This window comes from Mirounga leonina, unplaced genomic scaffold (genome assembly GCF_011800145.1).
Source record: "Mirounga leonina isolate KUSES-001 unplaced genomic scaffold, KU_Mleo_1.0 Mir_125, whole genome shotgun sequence".
NCBI classification, from domain to species: domain Eukaryota; kingdom Metazoa; phylum Chordata; class Mammalia; order Carnivora; family Phocidae; genus Mirounga; species Mirounga leonina.
The window spans coordinates 62,094,680-62,117,081 of record NW_023270305.1 but is presented as its reverse complement, the minus strand read 5'-3'; the positions used below and the strand labels follow the sequence as shown (position 1 = coordinate 62,117,081).

Here is a 22,402-nt window from a genome sequence, read left to right as displayed (position 1 = left end):
TAATAGTAGTAGAAAAGCAAGACAATATGAATTAAGGAATTATTATCACATAGTCAAACTTTTGTTTAGCAGGCAATTATTTTTGCTTATTCTTTAGTTTAACAGCATGTATTCTATAGTTTGGCCAACCATAAGGCCTTATGCAAAGTGAAGTATCCAAAGAAAATTTTAGCAAGCATGTAATTGGCATGTTCTTCTGATTCCCCAGTTAATATTCAGATGGTTTAGGTGCTAAGAGCAACTACAACAAGCAATTCTTCTTTGGGAACAACAGTTGTAAAAATAGGACAGTTAAAAGTAGTTACAATATCAACTATATTAGACTGCAAAATGGTCCAAATTTGTCATTTGAATATTTAAATCTTTAGAGAATAACACATCCATCAATAAATTATTAGACATAAAAGTTAATTTCACAAATGAGTGTGGCTAAAGCTCAGATTAAATTGGTTACATATTTAAAGGAACTAAATATGCTTTTAAGTACAAAAAAGTAGAGGGAGTGGAGGACTGAGAAGATGATGTCAGAGAAGTTATTCTTTTATACTTTAAAGCTAAAGGAGTTAATAAGTTATACCAATATTTTACTGCTTTGATGCTTTTAAACATTATAATATTGATTACATTGTATTCAAACTGGATGCTCTACTATGAAGTAGCAACATATTATGGGGAAACTGGTCCAATTCAAAAATTTCGATTTTGAAGTTGCATGAATATATTGCATTTATAGGTTTCAACCCATATATCCTAACTATTTATGAACTAGAATTTTAAGGCAAAATTATTCCCTTTGAATCATTTTTTTAAAAAGATTTATTCATTTATTTGAGAGAGAGAGAGCGCGCGCAAGCGAGCATGGGGGGGAGGGGCAGAGGAAGAGGGAGAGAGAGAATCTCAAGCAGACTCTCCGTTGAGCACAGAGCCCCACACAGGGTTCAATCCCATGACCCCGAAATCACGACCTAAGTTCAAACCAACCCAGTTGTACACAACCAACTGAGCCACCCAGGTGCCCCTCTTTGAATCATTTTTTATCTTTACGATACCAAACCAAGAGATTCGGCAAGATCTACATTTTTTAAAACATGTAAATGAGCACAGATTGGGACATGCCAAAAGACATTTTCTCATTTTTAGCTTTCTGTTTTCAAGCCATTAAAAAAAATCAGAGTGTTTTATTGAGCTCAGGAAGCCACAGCCTCTGGGGACAAGAGAACTGCCACACTAATTTTCTGCATATGTTGTAGAACAGAAAGTTCAACTCAGGTTTTAATGATCAATGGCACCATGTTAACATAATTTCAAAGAAAGGATTTCATATTTGTGGGTAATTCCAAACATGCATCTGCTATCCTCTAAGCAGAGAATTCAAATCCAGAGTAATCATAAGGTCACAGAGTATATTGTGAAATATCATTATTATTTTTAGAAAGTAAAGAAATATCTATGACTGAACCTATTTTATATTTTTATACATCCAAAAGATGTGGCTAAAAATAGCCTCTTCATTATGTCCTGAAGGGTCAAAAGCAATGACCTTGTCATGTTCCTGGCAATCCTGGTATATAACACCTGGGTCAGATACTAGTGAAGATTAATATGGTAATTAGAAAGGGATTAGAAGTGTTATTGTAGCAAAACTGATACAGCAGAAGCAGTGACTCCTAATACTGTTAATATTCTCCATATTTTTTCTCCCAATCCTTGATTATGAGCATCAAAATAAATATATTTCATAGAACAATTTTTGCTAATGTTAAGAATAGCAAAGACTTTTAAAAAGTAGTAAATTTATTCTCAACCACATCTTTAAAAATCATCTTTAAGCAGTATGTTCACTGTGCACATCAGAATTATAGTAAAATACTAAGCATGGTTCAACACTACTGGGGGGCTTGATCCCAGGACCTTGGGATTATGACCTGAGCTGAAGGCAGACGCTTAACCCACTGAGCCACCCAGGCACCCCTACAATTACTTTAAAACTCTTTGTCAAAGTATGTAATTATACAAAAGCTCCCATAAATAGGGGCTCAACTCTCAATGCGGATCATCTTTCAGAAATGCCTAAAGAGAGGACAGAACCAATTATAACAGGGGAGCCAAAACATGAGTCCTAGGATGTTATGGCATACAGCATTCTGTGGATCTGTGTAACTTGTCTGTCACCAGAATGCCTGGTTGAAGGTCATCTTTACAACCTTTACAACTCAGAGTCCTATCCTGATAGCAACTGAACAGTAAAGCTTCAGGATATTACTTTAAGTCTCCCCGTAGTATGACACTACTTAAACACTTGTTAAAATCTTGATGTTTCTCTTCCTTCAGTCCAAATAACTGTTATTGAAAAATCAGATAAGATGCTTTCCATTTAGCCATTCTTTCAGAAAACATTTTCCAATGCCTACTCTGGGCTATATTCAATGGCACATAATTAATAAGACACTTCATACTATATCTACCCTTAGCTTATATTATTCCTGGTGCCCGCCCCCCTTGCTTACTTTTGCGTATTTGGCAAACTCCTCACCCACACATGCTTACATTCCCACCTCTGCAAAGGCACTCCTGAGGCACCGAAGCAAAATTCACAATTCTTTCCTTTATGCTACTAATGTAAGATCTTGTGTGTCCATTATTGTCTTTATCACATCACTTAAAAATTCTTTAAATGTCTGTCTTCGCTATTTTTCAACTTTACCGAGGCATGTGTAATCTCTTAACCAAATTTATTTCCTAAAACACTAACAAGGTTTTGTGAGTTAAGGTCCTCAACAAATGATTCATGAAAGAATGAAAGACTCCCTACCTCCAGTGGGGATTGAATGTCTCTTAGCTCTAAACATCCTTCTGGAGAGATCTCTCTGCTTCTGGTATGGACCCCAATCTCTTAGATTGGAATAATATCCCACCACAGTACTCTAAAGACTTGACTATGTTCTCCTTAAAGGTCAGTACCTTCTTTATTTCCCTCAGGTCACAAAGTCTTTCAGTATGCTCCATATTCAACTACCATTATACCCTCCTCCGACCCATAATTTTGGATAGAAAGACATTTGTGTATCTTAGAGTCCAAGACAGAGTCTAAACCTTCAGCAAACCATAGCAGTATGATCCATGTACTTTCTAAAAGTTAGGGCATCTTTAGTCTTTAATGAGGAGTCAGAGAACAAGTGAACATCTAAGTGAACTACCTTTCCAGATCTTGAAACCTATCAGGGATCTGAAAAACCTCAACTTTTTGGACCTCGTGACATTTTAGTTGATCTTAATTTAAAAGCACAGAGATTCCTGTTTTATATATGCAAAACAAAGTAGACAAGAATGCCCTTTCCAAAAACATTTAATTTTATTCCATATTTTAAAATAGATTTAGAGAGAGACATACCAACAGCCTTTAAATTTTTTATTCTCCATTGAATAAATCCTATGAATTTGGGTGTTGGCTTCATTGTGACGTTTGCCAAATATACACAACTCCAATAGTTACAGGTTTGAGTCCGCTGAGTGAAGAGTTACCATGTTTTAAAGATTCATTTGCATTTTAAATGGGGGTGATATGCTTTCCTTATATTCAAATGGGCTCAGAGCCATCTCTCCACCAGGCACAGCAGAAGACAAATAGCTACATCTAGCTGTCTTTCCATCTAACGAACTTCAGAATTCCTCAGAGATGATAATTTGTTTTGTGACTAACTACATCTGTATGTTATCCGCATAGTTTTCACTATTTTGAATACCATCTTCCTATGTACCATTTGGGAGGGAGAATAATATTCTGGTTGGTGTATGTAAGACTCTGGGTTTGGAAATAAGAAATCTTATTCAGAATATGAGAATTTTACCAAAAGTTTGTCAACAAGTCTAGGTGATAAAAAGGCCCTGTGAGCTTAGGTTTACATTAACTCCTTGTTTTCAACTACCAAATCAAGTGTAAAGTAAATGATTATTGAGATACCTATATCCTTAATGGAAAATGGAAAAACAAGGTTGTGGCGCCTGGGTGGCTCAGTCATTAAGTGTCTGCCTTTGGCTCAGGTCATGATCCCAGGGTCCTGGGATCGAGCCCCGCATCGGGCTCCCTGCTCCGCGGGAAGCCTGCTTCTCCCTCTCTCACTAGCCCTGCTTGTGTTCCCTCTCTCACTGTGTCTTTCTCTGTCAAATAAATAAATAAAACTTAAATTAAAAAAAGGAAAACAAGGTTATATCAAGAGTATGCAAACCTCTCATCCTATTGTCCCACTTTAAAGATATTCCAGCTCTTCAGTCCTACTGGCCAGAAAACAGAAGGTGAAGTGACCACTTATTTAGTATTTTCTTACAGGCAGGCTTACGTGAATTATGTGAATTATGAGTCACAGTAACAGAAAGCATAATCAGCCCAACTCCCTGAGGTTTACCATTACAACAGAGAAAAGTCTGAGGAGGAGGAAAACACTTCACCACTCCTGCAATGGAAAGAAATTAATTCGCCCAGTTGTGCAAACCTAGAGGGCTACCCTGAACTCACTGAGTTAGTGTGGATTGTTGAGGCAAAGATAGATTGTGCATAATAACCATGGGGCCAGGAAAAGATTAACACTGTGAGTGCTTAAACAGATTCCAGGTGATGATTATGCAGACCCTTAGAAAGTAGAAGGTTGATAAAAATGCAGAAATGCAACTGCTTTGTCTCTTTCAGATAACTGATACTTGCATTAGGACATTCCATAAGACGGAACCAAGCTTTTTCACATTTTAGCTTCCAGGACAATATAATTCTCTCACCACACAAAGCACGCCAGAAATCCTTGAAGTTCAATAAAATGTATCCAGTTTCAACAATTTTAAAGTCTTCAATAGAGCTGCACAGGAACTTTGGTAAAATCTATTTCAAACGGTCCATTATCAATTCCTCGTCTTTCTGTGGATCTGAAAATATATTAGCTAGACACTCATCTTATTTTAGCCTTAGAATGTATATCATTTTTGTTTGTTTGTTTTTTCCAGACACAGGCAATTAAAGGATTGGAAAATAGCTCATGGAAAGCTCCAAAGAATTGATCCTCAGAGAGCAAATCTTACAACACCAAACAACCCCAATTTCCCTTGGGCATCTCTGCTGACAAGAGTTATTGCTGGTTAGATAAAGCAACTAGAAGATGTATACGCAATCCTTCACAATTAAATAATCTGCTTACCACATAACTAATATTTACTGAGAGGCTGATTGTTGGAATTTTCTTTACTCATCTGATGCTTCCACATGACTCATTCCAGAGTTTCCTTGAAGATGGTACTCTATCAATTTTGTATTGAATACATGTAATTTATTGATATGTAGTTCTCTGTGTTGTGTATCTTACCCAGTTATTTTATTTTAGAATCTCAAGGGCTTTGTATCTTGAAGCCAAAACAATCTGTTGGAAATAAGCAGCAGAGAACAGAATCTCTCTTACCTGCTTGCTGCCTAACAAATCAAAACACACTGAAATCTGGGTTTATTAGAGAAGGTTTGGGATAAAGAAATAAAATTAAAACTGACTTGTCAAATGGGACTCCCTGCTGCTTAATCCCATGTGTTGCCATAGCAAGATGCATCTGTACAGCTATTAAATATGTTAGTGAATATGATATAGACAGCTGTGGCATTATCAAATATTCTCAGCGTCTATTAAACTCCACAGTTACACATTTTAATTTTACCTTTCATTAGCAAAACTCGAGGTGGTAGCACCTTGCAAACAATTTAAAAAGTTCAAAGAAAGACTATCATTTGGGTTATACGTCACATATTTAAATTATATTCATGTATTACTAATAAAAAAATTGACAAGCGAACTAAAATATTCTCGAATTTTAAATGTGGTTCTATCAGCTGTGATTTAACTCATAATGGATGCAATAAGACTCAAGTAAATAATCATGTGTAGAATTTGAAAAACTTAAAGAGCTCCGTCCTTTTTTCCCCTTCTGAACGTTTACTTCTTTCAGTTTAATCTTAGCCATTATCAAATGGCACACAACATATGAGCTGGTCCCTTGATGTAATCTACTTTCTGAGCTCCAGAACTTTCTCATGTAAATGACCTATCAAGAGCTAAGTCATCTATGCCTTACTAAACGCTTAATAGCAGAATGTATCCATTGTTACTCTGTTTGTTGTATTAAGATTAACCACAGTAATGTTGACAATATTCACACATTTAAAAGCCTGTCACGTTCCAATGCTGTGGCGCAAGTCCTGGGGACTGCATGGTCAAAATAAGAAGTGACGAGGGGCAAAATGAAGAATTATGGAGTGTGTGGAAGGTGAAGAACACAGAGGCAGACTGAAAGGAATACAGCCTCCCACTGGGACATTAACCCCTTGCCTGCCTGGCTCTTCAGAAAACTGTGTAGCACTGGGTTCCGAAAAAGAGCTACATGCTTCATGAACTTGTTATCCAGCCCCCTTAGCCCACTGCTGTTCTGAGAATGTTGTCAGGATACGAGAAAAATTGTGACCAAAGCTAAAGGGGGGGCTGGTATCACCTCTAAACCAATGGAATGATTAAAATGTAAACACACTCACGTCAAATAGGCCAGAAAGGAAAATCATTCTACGGAGCTCAAGTTCTTAAGGAATGATGAGGGCAGTTGGTACTTATATTAAAATGCCCCATTTGTGACATACTTACATACTTGTTGGTGGGAGTGTTTGACAGTAGTGTTCTTAGAGGACAATACTGCAATAAATATAGTGGTTCTGCTTGTAGAAATTTATCTTCCTAAAAACATTACACATATGAAATAATCTTTTTTACAAAATTAAGAAAACTTCTATCCTGTGTAATACTAAATATTCTGAAACCATTAAACAAAATATCCTTCACTAGGGAATGGTTTGATAAATTGTAGTGTATGCATGCAATAGGGTATTATGAAGTACGTATGAGAGTATATGCTCTAAAATGGAAAGATACCCAAAATATACTGAATAAGAATAATCAAGCTAAAGAATAGTATGTATCATACAGAAACATTTTAACTTTTTAAAGAATGTTCAGCTGTGTCAGCATATATACAACTATTTACATATACAACATATACATAAAAGAAAAGAAGTATATACGGGTACGCATAAAATTAAAGATTAGAATTTCAGACACCACAGTAAAAAGATTGGTACATTACAGTCAGTTTTTACCTTTTATTTTCATTGTATTTAAATTTTTCAAAAAGTACTTTTATGATCTAAGAAGATAAAATTTATTAAAAATGTGGGTTGTTTTCTGGAAAATAAATAGAGACATAGGACAACAAATAAAATTCAACTCCCTCTGAACAGCCTGTTATAAAATATTACTGGCCTTGAGGACCTAATTCTATGTATCACTAATCTATTGAATCCAGTTTATGTCTAGACAGAAGAATCCAAAACAAAAAAAAAAGAAAGAAAAAAAGGGCAGTAAATAAAAAAAGACAGTTAAATAACAGAAATACAGTCTACTGAGGAGAAAGTTCACTGAAAACTAGTTACTTATGAAGCTGATGGCTATATTATGGTCCTCCCATAATAATGAACAATATCCACATTTCAATTTGAAATACCAAAAAACATCCCCAGCCAACTTCATTTATCCAACACTCTTTGCAAGACAAATGACTGTCTAGCAACTGGTCTGGAATTAGGCATTGCCCGGGGGAGGGGGGGGGGTTGTTGAAGGCTAGAATTTACAACCCATTTCCAAATGTGAAATTTCTCTGCAATGCCTGTCCTTTAAAGAACAAACGAACAAAAGTTCTGAAACCTACATGGCAGGCTGCCTGACCCCACTTCACACATAACTGCTAAAATTTCAGTCCCATTTCTCTGCGGATGCTCTGTGGGAAACGCAGCCTCCAAAGCCTGGCTTTTACTGCTAATTAACAATAATGAACAGGATGACATACTTTTGCTTTGAAGACTTCTGTCAGGAAGATGTCCAATCAGCAAGAAATACAAGCAATAGATATATTCCCTATCTCCCCCCCCTCATTTACATGCTGAGATACACAGAGACTCTACTCAAAAAAAAAAAAAAAAAAAAAAAAAGTAGGACAAGCTGTCTAGGCTTTAGGCATTAGCTTTAGAACCCGGGAAAAGGCTGGAAGCTGCTACTCCCGCCAGCTTCCAGAGTATTGCAGGTTATTTTTAGATTCATCTCCACGGAAGACCAATAGTCTTGTGGCAGTATTAGTTTAGCCCGACATTTAGGCGCGACTCAAAAAATAGCAACACCACCTATTAATTCCACCCATTAAAGGAGTTTTAATACCAAATACCGTGTGTTCTGCCATGGTACTGTTATTTAGTGAATTCTTGTTGAAGGACACAGAAGTTCCACCTTGTGCCCATGCTTAAGGAATCTCACAGTGCAATGCACAGTAAAGACTCAGTGCCTTAGGATCAGTAAATTGGTTTGCATGATCATTTGAAAAAGTACCTGAGTTAGCCTGAAACTTCCTTCGCACAAAAGAAAAACGGGGCTTTGAAGTCAGAACTGGCTATGTGATTTGGGTCAATTATTTAAAAATGCAGTTTGCTCATCTGTAAAATTGAGATAATAATTCATACCTCAATAGGTTAGTGTGAATATTAAATAATTTTTATGCAAAGTGTTTAGTGTTCGGTCCATTGCAAGCATTCAATACATGCTAAATAGTATTGTTTAGTTGTTGTTCTTACTAAGCAAATGAACAGGGTAAGCATGATTTCAGAGGGAAATTTTAACCCTACTTAAGATAATTAACAGTACCTTCAAACTTTTAATATATATTAATTAAAATCATTTTTAAAAGCTCGTTTAACAAATAATCAATTTCACCTCGATCATTTAAGCACATGTCAGAGGTTAGCACAGCAGGAGGGAAAAAAAAAGAGGATGGTCAAATTGCCAGAGTAGTGAAGGTTGATTACCCTCTACACCATAATCAACTAAATTGATTACCACTGAGGGCTGGCTTGCTAGCTTTCTCTGTCTCTTTCTCTTCTTTTTCTTTCTCTCTTTTTCTCCAGTTGGATTCATCTCTTCTCATCAAGTCAGAATGCAGGGAAATGTATCAGAGACGTTTTTATATAAATACCCAAAATAATACAGACAGCAGATAAAAGGCACGCCTAGACTAAATCTCAGGGAAGTGACTACCTATTTGGAATATTTGAACCTGAAAGTGGCGCTGGTCAACGATCTAAGACGAAAGACGTTCTTCCTTCCCTCAGAGAACACCATGTGGATAATGAGACCATTTTGTGATAGGCCTCAGCACGTGGGCCTCTGCCTGGAGTGTGTAAGCCTCCACGGATTGTAAATGGGGAGTCCCAGGACAGTGTCACATGCTTTCACCATTATCCTTTGGGAGTCTACTTCATACTGTGTTCCAAGAAGAGCACTCCTCTTGTGAGGTCGTGCACTTCAGTGGAAAACTACCAGCCTGGGGTGGGTGGAGGGGGAGCGGGGAACGAGATGGGGAGGCCACAAGCCAAAAAGAGAGGCTCCACTCACTCACACATGCACATGGTTTCATCAATAAATATTATTAACGTGTATTAATAAGCACTGTACTAGTGTGAAAATACAGAGATATAAAGATATATAATATATGGACAGTGACCTTGAAGAGTTCGCAACTTACTGAGCTGGAAGGACACAGAAGGAAAGAGCTGCGAGTTGGTCAGTAATACAAGAGCATTAAAAACAAAGCGCTATGGTAGTACCAAGAAGGACGTGATTAGTTTTGCCCTAGGGGACCAAGGAAAGCGTCACATATAAATGCAATATATGATCCAGACAAATAAAATAGGCACCAGACTAGGAAGGAGAGGAGGGCAGGTAGGAGTGGGAGGAAGTAGGAATACCTCGGAGAGAGAAGCAAGCATGAACAAAAGCTCTCTGGAAGTCTATGTTTGCTGACCGTCATTTCACTACCGGTACAGATTTTTTTTTGAAAATCGCGTTTCTCTGCCTTTAAAAATATGTATGCCCCGCCTTTACAAGTCAGACTAATTACAAAAGCTGGCTAGCTAATTACAAAATGGTTGAAGCAATTAGTCAACCAGGTAACTTTCTATGCATTTATTTAAACTAGAAGATGGTTTATGTAGCTGGTATCTGGAATGCTCAGTAATTCATGTGATGTGTGGTATGCTAAGAGCTAAAGTTGTCTGACTTTATAAAATTGGATTCAGCAGAGTCATTGGGTGTAACCTGAGGAGAGACTGCTTCCTGTATTCCTCCTCCCTGCCCCACACACGGAAGGCCCAGGAGTCAGACTGTCTGAGTTCAAATTTTGGCTTTACTCACCAGCTGTCTGGTGCCTTCTTTCCTTGTTAACCTAATGAGGACAATGGTTTTTCCTCATAGGGTTTTTCTAAATACTGGATGGGATAACATATGTAAACTTAGATTAGTTATGAGATTATTAATTGCTTTTATCAAAAGCACGTCAAAGAGGGCTTCATAGAGTTTAAAAACCTTTAATTGTGCCTTTATGACGTGAAGGTTTGAAAAACCAGCCTATGTCTGTATTCTGTGGCTAATGTATCACAAGATGAGATTTATTTATTAAATTCAAGCTACATAACGGCAAAGCCAGGCCTCACTTTACTCTGTATTTCCAGTGCCTTGAAAGGTGCTTGTGGGGAAAAATAAAATAGAAAGGTTTGTTAAATGCATGAATTAAAGAAAGAATATGTGTGAGTTGCAGTGGAAGTAGCCATGTCAGGAGCTGGAAAATAAGCCCAGATTGTAAGTACTCACTGAGGCCAGCTGAGGAGTTTGAGCTATTTGTACTATAGATCAGTAGTTCCCCAACAGAACCAGTTAGGGTGTGGTTCACCAGACACTTGCCTCAAGATACCAATCTATAAAGATGCAACAAATATATTGGAAATATGCTAGTAGTTAGCTCACATTTGCATCTGTAACTCACCCCAAAGAAGTTAAATATAAACTGATTGCTCCTGAAGTTAAATATAAACTGATGCCCTTGACTGGAGCAGCAATGACCTATTGCCCTAGAACATTTTCAGAATGCACACATGCAGTTTAAATTGCCAGAACTTGTAGAACCAAAAGATTATTTCAACTTTTTTTTTTTTTTTTTTTGTCATTTGCTAAATTCCAAGCTTAAGCTGGGCTCCGGGAATACAAAGCTGCACAAAATAGATCAAAGTCCTTGCTCTCTTGATGCTTACTGCTGCTCAGTATCTCACTGTCCAACACAAATGAAGAATGGGCCATTGGAACTTGATCACTTTACTCTGATCCAAAATTTTACACGGGTCACAAAATTGCTAACAAAAACAGGGGAGAGTAAAAAGACTACAAAAAAATAGTAAAAGGTATTTTGCCAATTTTTTTTCCAGACAATTGACTGTGTCTGTATACACAATTTTGATAAACGGAAACAACACTTCCTAGTGAAAAAAAGCAGGGAGGGGGCGCCTGGGTGGCCCAGTCGGTTAAGCATTTGCCTTTGACTCAGGTCATTATTCCAGGGTCATCGGGCTCCCTGCTCAGCAGGGTGTCTGCATCTCCCTCTTCCTCTGCCTCTCTCCCCACTCACGCTCTCTTTAAAATAAATAAATAAAATCTTTTAAAAAAGGGGAGGGGAACAAGGAGAGTCAGGCATGGATCCCAGCACTCTACCCATGACTGTCTGTACCCCTTCCCTCCCTGTTCTGCGAGACTGTGTCTCAACTTCTTACCTGCTGCAAGACTGGTCAGGGATGAGCACAGATTCCCTGTTCAGTCTACCAATTTGAAACTCCTCCATAATATTATGGAAACATTTCTGGAATTTGGTGAGAAACAGATTAGTCAGAAGAGTAAGCATGCAAGAGATGTCAGGTTTTAATCTGTGATTGTGAGATGGGCATATGGTTGGGAGATGGCGACTTCAGTTTTTTCAGTTTGAGGTGTCCATGAGACATCCAGCTGGAAATGCTGAGTATAGCGATCAAAAGGGAAGTGAGGACTGAAGATGTGTATTTGGGAGTGAGCAGTCTACATTTCCTAGCTAACATTCAGAGTAGAATTTTAAGAATATTAAGATCGACTTATTTTCATAGACCAAAAAGCCCTAAGAGCCCATTAAATTTTAATCTTTCACCAAAGAGCTTTTCTGGTCTGCCAATCTTGTATTTCTACTCTTCGTTGGGCAGGAAGGTTCAGGAGGAAGTGTTTTTCTTGATAGGAAGAGCCCACCATGAAAGCGTCTTCTCGGAAGCGTAATAATGGCAGAATGTTCTTCCAGGGCTGTGTTTGTCGGCAGAAAGTTAAACAGCTAGTCCTCTTGATCTCCAGGAGGGTACAGTCCTCCTCTGTCTTGACCTAAGACTCCTGAGGTCCAGCATACTACCTCCCAAAACTCCTAAGGACAACATAAATTGGATTTCACAGCTCTGACAGTATTTGTTTTCATCAAAATAACTTTCTTAAGCCCAGTGAATAATATCTCTAGTTCTTTCCTCCTGATTTAAAAAATAGATTATTTATGCCTACTATTAACTTGAGTGTCCCCTAGGTATATTCACCTAGGTCATTTCCTTCCTTTGTTGAAATGCGCTGCTTGTGTCTACAGTGGCCCAACATCAGGACTCCATTGCCATAGTCTCACTTTCATCTTGTTTCCTGATCTGTGGCAGACATGTTTGCTCTGCTGCTTGCATTTTTAAACTATTACTTTCAGGGCGCCTGGGTGGCTCAGTTGGTTAAGTGACTGCCTTCGGCTCAGGTCATGATCCTGGAGTCCCGGGATCGAGTCCCGCATCGGGCTCCCTGCTCGGCAGGGAGTCTGCTTCTCCCTCTGACCCTCCTCCCTCTCATGTGCTCTCTCTCTCTCATTCTCTCTGTCTCAAATAAATAAATAAAATCTTTAAAAAAAATTAAAAATAAAATAAAATAAATAAACTATTACTTTCATGCATTTTGCTTATGGCTTTCAGTGTTTTTTGGCAATAAAGGGAGTTTTCCTGATCAGTGTACGAATGACTTCTAATTCAGGATGCATTCCCTAAACTAGTTTTTAACCCTCAAGCAATGTCTTCATTACTCTTTTTCCTTCAATCTATATTGTGTTTAGACTTCTGCAAAGCCAGAATCCTTAATAACTTGTTTTCATATGCTTTCATTGCTGTTTATCATTTCTTCCTCAGACATGTGGGCTGTCTGGATCATAAGAATAAACATATCAGATATGTTCTGAGCATGGGAGATCTTAACCATGTCTTCTCCTGGGAATCTCTTAATAACTAGCTCAACTTCTCCTGAATTCCTAAGCTCATATAAGATTATAAATGCTTTCTGTTTTAAGCTACTAAATTGTGGGTAAATTTATTACACAGAAATAGATAACTAATACAGTATGAACTTCATCAAAGGTGATCAATAATGATGTGCTGAATGAACCAAAGAGATGTTATTTGAAAATAGGCTTTGAAAAATAGCTACAGAAGAAATGGAAGTAATGCCAGTAGTTAGAAAGGATTCAACAAGAGGTCTCTTGTTCTGGCAGCTTGGCATAAGAAAAGATGACTTGCTATGGCAACTTGTCAGGGCCTAACTGAGAATGGAATTGAAGCTATTTTGTAAAATAGTTTGAGGTCCACCACAAAGTAATGGGTCAAGAAGAGGAGTGATCATTGGTTGGAGCAGAAACTATGCATAAGATTTTCTCTACCCACGTAATGCCTCGGGCATTGTTTCAACAGTTCTTCCAAGGAGATTCCAGAACCCAAGACTTCTTCCTGCTAGCTCAGGAGGCTACAAGATCCCAGGGACAACCCTGAAAACACCCAACATTGGAACAGAGAAGCCTATGACTGAGCAGAATCCAGATAGTGAGACAGAAATGAGAAGAAACTATCTGGACAGAATTAGATATAGAGAAATGACAAGAAGTTCATTTAAAAAAGAAATGGATTAACAGGGGCGTCTGGGTAGCTCAGTCAGTTCAGTGTCTTGATTCGGCTCAGGTCATGATCTCAGGGCATGGAACCTGCTTAAGATTCTCTCTCTCCCTCTGCCTTTCCCCTTACACACACACTCTCTCTCTCTCTCTAAAATAAATAAATAAATAAGTAAAATTTAAAATTTTTTAAAAATTAAAAAATGGATTAATAAATTTCACTGGGGTAGAAAGCTAAGTATAGAATTATGGGAAAATGGACCTGAAAATGAAAATTAAGATCAGAATATTGAGGACATTAAATATTAAGCATAGACTGTGACTTTACCTGTATATAGTTGGGAGGCATCAGTGTGTTTAACAGAGAAATCAGTGCATCAAAGAAACATTTTAGCAAATTAACCTGATATAAGGATATAAAATGGCCTGGAAGTTCTGGTTCTCTTATTAAATCTCACAGCAATAGAATTTCAAAGAAGGAAATAATTCTAGAAATCTAGAAATCAAATTCAGAGAGTTACTGATACACCAAAGGTAACAACCAGTAAATCAGAAAATGAGAGATTGAATTTACTTTGCAAGAGGAAAGGAGAAGAGAAGTAGTCTGTATTGATGCACTTGACCACACCCGTCCCCAAAATAGGGACTGTTTTAAAATATTGGGATAGCACTTAATCCAACATAACTATGACCATCACTTCTCCCATTTTCCCCAAAAATAACCTACATCCTTCATACCTTAGAAGCTTGAACAAGAATTTTACAACACATAGTAAAATGACATCATTTTATTCTTTCTTTCAAAATACTAGCCAAAAAAGCCACATGTTCTTTAATTCATGTAAGAACCAGGAAAACAAAACCAAATAAAATATCTACTGATATGATTAACAGGGTCAAATTTAAATATTATATGACAAAGTGAAAACTCTCAAAATAGGTGAATCTGTTGGTTAGAAAAAAATTTTCAGATGGAACATAATTTAAACTCATGAAGGACTAATTGGATTTTATCTTATTGATAGAGGTATGCACTCGTATATACTTACTGACTTTAAAATGTTTTTAAATTTAGTTTTAATAAAGCAGTATTATAAAGTATAAAACATTAAATGATATTTATTTATTAAACAGAATATATTAAAGCAATATAAAATGTAGAGATGCAGAGAAAGATGAGAAAGTGTTGACTTGTCACTGATAGCGATAAGTTATTTTGGGACAAGTCATATTTTAACTCTAAATATATTATGCTTCTAGTCTATACTAAAACCACTGATCAAAAGGTGTATTTCTAAATCAAAATCAATTAAGAGCTGGGTTTCAAAAATAAGGCTTCTGACCTAGGAAAGCACAAAGAAGAAACACTTAAGGCAAATATGTACAATTCACTAATCAAATTTGTAATGCTCTTTCATGCTCCCAAGATGAAAGAATTTCAAAGAACACTTCCCTCATCCTCTCCCACCACCCTCCACACAGTTCCTCTGGTCAGAACCGATGCACACGTTAATATTCATGGCAGTGAATGAGCACATTTGCACTGGCTTTCTTCTGTAAATCAAAGCGGGGTTAAGTAATCTCTAATTAATGTTGCCAGACTGATGTATACGCGATGCTTTCTCTAGAGTGGCAACACTAGTAACATTTCTAGATATATCTTATAAATTGATTTTTAAAATAAATTAGATTTTTTTTTTTGCTTATTGCTTCTGAGAATTTTTTTACTCAATATTGATTAAATAATCTTCAACATGACTAATTTAAATATGTATAACACCCTACAGCTTAGAAGTCACTTCTTTATATTCTTTATCTTAAAAAGCTATCATCTATTAATATTCTTACGAATATACAGATAAGAAAGTTAAAACTGCAAGAGGAAGAAATGGAGATGAACCCAGATAGAGTCATTTTAGGACAAAGTATGTTTACCATAAATAATCTAAGCTACCTGGTGATCAGGATCCCATTTGACTCATTCATTCATTCATCCAACAAATACTTACTGAGATAACTATTAAGTGGTAAGCTCATTTATTTTTGTATCCATAGAGCTCAACATAGGCCTGGGCCATACTAGTTGCTCAGAAAATCTTTCTGGAAAGTCTTCAAGCATGTACTGAAATGAACATTGAAAAGCCACATTCTATATTATGTTATGTTTCTTATTAATCATCATTATTATCAAATTATGTTCCCTGCCATTAGATAGTTTATCTCTATTGGAAAATAATGGGCAGATATGAAATGACTGGAGAACAATTCATGATAAAGGTAAGTTACAATAAATGAGATAATTACTAAAGAGAGATAATCATTCATACAACAAAAATTCCCACCACACACTTCCTTAATTTAAACCATCAACTACTATAATCAATTCTCACTTGAAGATTCAGACATCAATAAAAATATGCAACTTTTCAATAATATAGCTACTGCATATCAAGTGCTATATTTTTCTATGTTACAAACAAGTCTTAAAGACTTTCTCAGATACATAGAAACTAAACTGCATCTGTGACTTCACATTAACTAATGAAAAGCTGACTGCCTATTCTTCGCCTAAGCCATCATATTTTCAATATATAATTCATTAATTCATTTATTACTTCAGAAAACATTTGAGTACCTGTATTCTAGGCTCTACGCTAATTAATTGCTCCTCACTTCATGTGTTTATCTTGCCCTCATCCCTCCTAACACCTCACAAATTTCAATAGCAACATCATATAGCTTTGAGGTTAACAGTAGTAGCATTAATATTAATATAATTTAAAAAATCTATAAAAACTAGGCCACCTGAATCAAAAACCATTTTGTTCCAAGTTATTATAGTTTAAAGGTACAATTAATCAAAATTAAAATATGATTATATTTTCAAGTAAAAATCAAACATGATCATTCTGATAAAAAGGGATGATGTCAAATATTAACATCTTCATCAAAATTATGTGCCAATCATATTTTAAAACTTATCTAACTGAAATGGCATAGTACATTTCGGCAAGACCATAGCACCTTTTGAGGAGTACAACCAACTTACTGGTTAATTTACTAATTAAGGGTAGAAATACAATTCTTAAAGATTAGTACAATTTATATTTGGCTGACCTTGAGGGTTTACAGAAGTTTTTCTGGAGTTCAATGGATAATAATAACTAACTTTTACAGATAAAACGTATCATGTATGGTATTAGGTTAATTTTTAAATCAGGTACATTCATAAGCCAAAATCAAACAATACTAATAAACAAACTACAAATCTTGTTTTCCTTTCAAATTTCCATTTTTGAAAGAAGCAGAAGAAATGACTTGAGGGAAATTGGCATAGACTGAAGGGTACCTAAATAATTTGATAAAATAGGGTCTGAATATTCTCAAATTTAAGTATTATTATTAAGAATACTTCTATCACCCGTTGTTAACAACTTTGGTCCCTAGACACTTCATTCCCCTTCTCTTTTCTTCCTCCTTCCCTTCTTTTATACTCCCACCCTCCTTCTTTTTCTCCCTCCCTCCCTTCCTCCCCTCCCCTAGCCTTTTTAAATTTCTATCTCCTCTTCCTCTTCCTCTTCCTCTTCCCAGTACCCAACATTATAGGAGTTACATTAGTAAACTTCAATAATGTAAAATACAAAACAAAACAAAACAACCCTGGTCTTGTGTTTATTTGGTTTGTATGTTGAAACATGGAAAGAAGTGAACTTGTCTCCATATAAACGACTTGCTGAGTCATTAACAGCTGATCACCACTTGTCAGCAATGAGAGAAAAGGGAGGGAGATAAGTTTTAGTTGGCCAGATTTGAACTAAGACAGATGCTAGTAATGGAGACAGGAAGCATAAGGATGACCAACAAGGGTAAGGTTCAGTAAGCCCAGGGAACCAATATACATTTTCCATTTCCCAGTCAAGGACTGGCTCTCAGATCAAGTGAAAGTCTGAAGATAGCAAATCCAAGAGGGAGAAGGTATTGAGACAAAGACTGAACCTAAAGTGAATAGGTAGGCAAACCAACGAGGAGATTCAGAAAGAAGGAGGCCCTCAGAGGACAGCTGTCAGAAATCCACAGCAAGTAAAGGAGTTGTGGAAGGTACTGGGCTGTTATGGACACCTAGAAAGTCAATCCATTACGTATGGAGGGACTCTTAAGCCCACATTTGATCAAAATTGGAAAAAAAAAATACCCATTCTTGTAGACTAAAACCCTCTAACCATAAAACAAACAACAGCGGTTTGAGTAATTCAATAACATAGCCCCTTACGATTTGAGAGTGATCATTGTAGAACCTTTTCTCAGGGTAAATGTGTAATTGATGATGGATCAATAAGTAATTTCTTTCAGGAGGGAAAGCTCTTGTTTTCTTATTTCTTCTTTCTTTTCTTTTCTTTTTTTTTTTTTGAAGTAGCAAGGCTCTTAAATCAGAATGGAGCAAATACATTTAGAAAGTTGAGATTACTCTAAACAGCAAGATTCCTTGCTGCACTAGTTAAGCTTATCTCAACTGATCATTTATTTATGATGCCATAAAAATCCAGATGCTTTCGATTTTGATTGTTAGATATTTGCTGAAAGGCAGTTGAAATTACTTTCCCAGGGTTCCCATTTGACAACTGCATTTTGAATTGAAAATTTATGACGGTTCGATAATGGTCGTGCTAAGGTGTTTTCTTGTTTTTGTTTTTTTTTGTTTTTCCCTTTTTTTCTAAGATTAGCAATGAATTCAGCTCTTGTGGTCAGTGTAAACCCCTACTCAGCTAAATGGAAATTCTAGAAGTCTAATGGAAAACTAAGATTAAGAAAATAAATGAATAAAATTTTGAAAATTAAGACCCTGCAAAAGTCTGTGATCATGTATTTTGGTGTTTGATAGTTTTCCTAATCATTTTAGGATGAAGGCCTGAAGGCCAGTTTCTAGGAGAAAAGAACATGTTGACCTAATCAAATTGTCTTCTGAGGCATGGGTGCTGGTAAAGGGAGAATGTATAGGGATAGACAAAAGCAAAACGAAACAAATTTACATAAACACATGAGACAGAAAAGATAAACTATACCTCAAGGATAAAAAGGGAAATGGAGAGATTATATACTTTTGAAACCTTCCAGAAATTACAGATATTCAATTAAGAACTATGATGACAAGAACCCATTAGAGTTATTGAATATGTGACACTTCACTATGGTTGTTACTTTTATATATCAGTAAAATATTAATATCGCTTAACAATGAGAGACCCCATATACTTCTGTGCAAATATTGCTATAAAATGAGATAAAGAATTACAACTATACAAATTAGTAACTCTTTGAATGCAGAGATATAGGGCAGAGTCTCCAAGCTATAGTCAGTTATGGCAACTTTAAAAGGTTAAAAAAAAAGTTTTTTGGTTTTTTTTTTTTTGCCATCTATGATATGCTGACTAAGTTCTTATAGTAGGCTTAGAGCTTGAGGAAAAAGGAATCGTCCCAGGATATAAATGCTGAGTCCATTTTATTTTCTTCATACTTATGTATCAAAATGAGTAGAAGACAGCATAGAAACAATCTTTTTGCCATTTTCTTTTCTACCTCTAATTACCCTTGAAGTTCCCTGTTCTCCCATCCATTGCATGTTAACTTTAGACAATTGTTTTCTAAGTGAAGAGAGAAATAAGGACACTGGGTTCAGATCTTTTGATGTTACCAGTATTACAACCTCATGCTTCGAGTCAGATGGAAGAGTATCAACTAGGCAATAACTCAGCTTATTACTTTAGCAAGTCTGCCTAAAGTCACTAAAAACATACCAAAATAAATCTTTCTTCTAAACAGAGAATTGAGAGGAATTCACACTTAACAACCAAAAAATATATTTTCTATTGTAAAGAACATTTTTAGCAACAGCAGCTGGACTAAGGTCTTATTACTTCTTAAGTGTATTTCTATTTTCTGTACCCAAGTGCCGGTTGCTGGGGAGGAGAAACTTCCAAAAGGCAGAATTATAAGTTATTTATGATAATATTAAAAAAAACTAACAGTAAAAAATAAAAGCTGAATCTTATTTTTAAAGTACTTACTATATGCAGCTCTAGGTAGTCACCCAGGCCAGAAGAACTGTCCACTCGTACCAATACAGCTTCTTTTTGCACAGTGCTAAACCCTATGGCCAGTCTGTCTGCTCGTGTACTTGGCCGGTCATTAGGAGGCCACTTATACGTGATTTGTCCACCACCTTTGCTAAAGATATATGTCGTCCCAGCTGGAAAACAAAAACCAAAACCAATTAGTCCAAATACATCTGGTACACAACTTTCCTGTATTTGTTACATTGACTTATCAGTAAATGATTAAATTTACAGTATGGCAAAAATGAAAAACAAACATGAAACTATGGCAAAAACAGTGAGCAAATCACAGATTTTAATCAAACAGGCTCAAGAAAAAGAACAGAGGATTTTTAGAAGAAATATCAGGCAGCTCAGTTTTTAATATACTCATTAAACCTACCAGCAGGTGTTTCAGAACAAATGGGGGATTACTACTTTTTCCACTGAGTTGGACAAGCATGGAATCTTATAGGGTTTTATTTTTCCCTGCCAGTTTTTAAGAAATAGTTTAGTAGGAAACACTGACGTTGGCTGCTTCCAAATGGAGCAGAAACATATATCAACTTGTTTTTCAAACAAGAGTTATATGTGCATGCGACAGGGTCATACAGCACAGTGAAGCAAATCACAAATACACTACGAATCAACTTTTCTAGGGAAAGGGTGTATTCACCTAGATGATAACTAATGGATAAATAGTCATAAACCCCAGGAGTCATGTCAGATAATAGATCTCATCAACAAAAGTGAGATCTTACTTAACAAGCAGTATCTAGTAGCTGTCAAGCTATCCAGGATCACAAAAAGACCCCCCTTTTTTTTTCTGAAAGTGAATGCTAGTCTTACAGTACTAAGAATATCATAGCCTCATTTGGTGAGTGTTCAAATTTTACTATATGGTGTTGATGTCAGTAAATTATCCATCTTACTTTAAAAAGAGTTTTCTCTCAAACAAGTTTACTAAGCATCCAATGCACTGAAGTCCTATCTCATTGCACCACAACAAAATCTATCTCACTGAATGCAAGAAAATGGTATTTTTAAGTCAGAACATTTGGAAGAGATGTGCAAAGATATATGTATATATATGGAGAGAAAGAGGAGAAAAGGCCTTTCTTCACACTAAAAAGACCACAGAAATACTTGCAAAGTTATCCCAGGAATAGATGTCATTAGGGTATAATTTATAGAGGGTAATATAGCCTTCCAATAACAAAGGATGCCAATATATATTTATTGTGTTCCCACTATGTGCCAAACATGGTAAGGAAAGTGGGAAGAGTAAATATTAAAATTTAGGCAACAACGCATCTTGTGTTTATAGAAAAATAGCTTCTACCAAGAGTAAGGCTTATATGTAAAAGGTGTGTGTACAGCAGGATGTTTTTAAGATTCCTACACATTAAATTTTTACCATTACCAAATTTACAAATTGAATGAAGTTGACTTAATGTCATGTTTGAGTATATTTAATTAAATAGCTGATAATATTTTGTTTTCTCTTTTTGTATTTTGGAGCCAATTGCCCTTTGTTGTCTGTCTGAAACATTTCCAAAGGCCTTTCAGAAACTCCCAAGCCCTCTGCAATATACCTCCTGCCTGACTGGTTCAGAAAGCCTTGGTATGTAGACATGACAACAGAAACATGTCAGGATAATATTAAATGTAAAAGTGATAAAATAGAATCTTGTTAGAATGAAATGGTAGAGAGGCTATGCATTCCCTATATATATATATATATATATATATTTTTTTTTTTTTTGGTTACTAATGCATGAAAGTAGTTTCTCTCTCATGTGAAAAGAGTTAAGTTGTACTTCAAAGGCACCAGTCAATATGCAAGTAAAGAACATTCAGAATGTAGAGATTTGGGCATCAGAAATCCTGGAGCTTCGAGGACCATTTATGTTCTACATCATCGGAAGCTTGTTACTCAGGATATTAATAAGCAAGAACTATTTGATAAGTATTTTTCAGCTTGGTCATTTTTCTCAGATGATTAACTATTAAATGTTTCACTAAAACCTACATTGATAAAAATTGGACAAGACTATATAAAAGTGAAGGCTTCTTTAACAGGAGACTGTGGTGGTGAACTCTGAGTGTAGGTACTTGATTACTTTTATTTTGCACCTTTTAGTTACCTTTGTTCTCTAGTGACTATGTAGTTCCTATGAATTAAGACAAATATTCAAAACTAGAGATGCTGCATAACAATGTAAAACATATCTAAGAATTCAGATGTTTTCTAGAATCACCAGAAGAAGGTGGTGGTGTAAAGCAAACTATCTTACATCCCATAGAGGTTCTTCATATTAAAAACATCACTTTCACAATAATTTTTCATTCCTTCTTCATTCCTGGATGGAAAGCAGGGGAAGCAGTAGCCCCTTGTT

At 36.1% G+C, this 22,402-nt stretch overlaps 1 protein-coding gene across 14 annotated transcripts in view; it reads right to left on the bottom strand.

Moving 5' to 3' along the window:
- Positions 1 to 22,402, bottom strand: part of NRXN1 (neurexin 1) — a 1,139,755-nt gene that overhangs the window by 299,448 nt on the left and 817,905 nt on the right. For all 14 annotated transcript variants that reach the window (XM_035001585.1, XM_035001587.1, XM_035001593.1 and 11 more), the window contains one exon: positions 19,977 to 20,158. In XM_035001585.1, the coding sequence (XP_034857476.1) occupies positions 19,977 to 20,158 (182 nt within the window). The remainder of the gene's footprint in view (positions 1 to 19,976; positions 20,159 to 22,402) is intronic.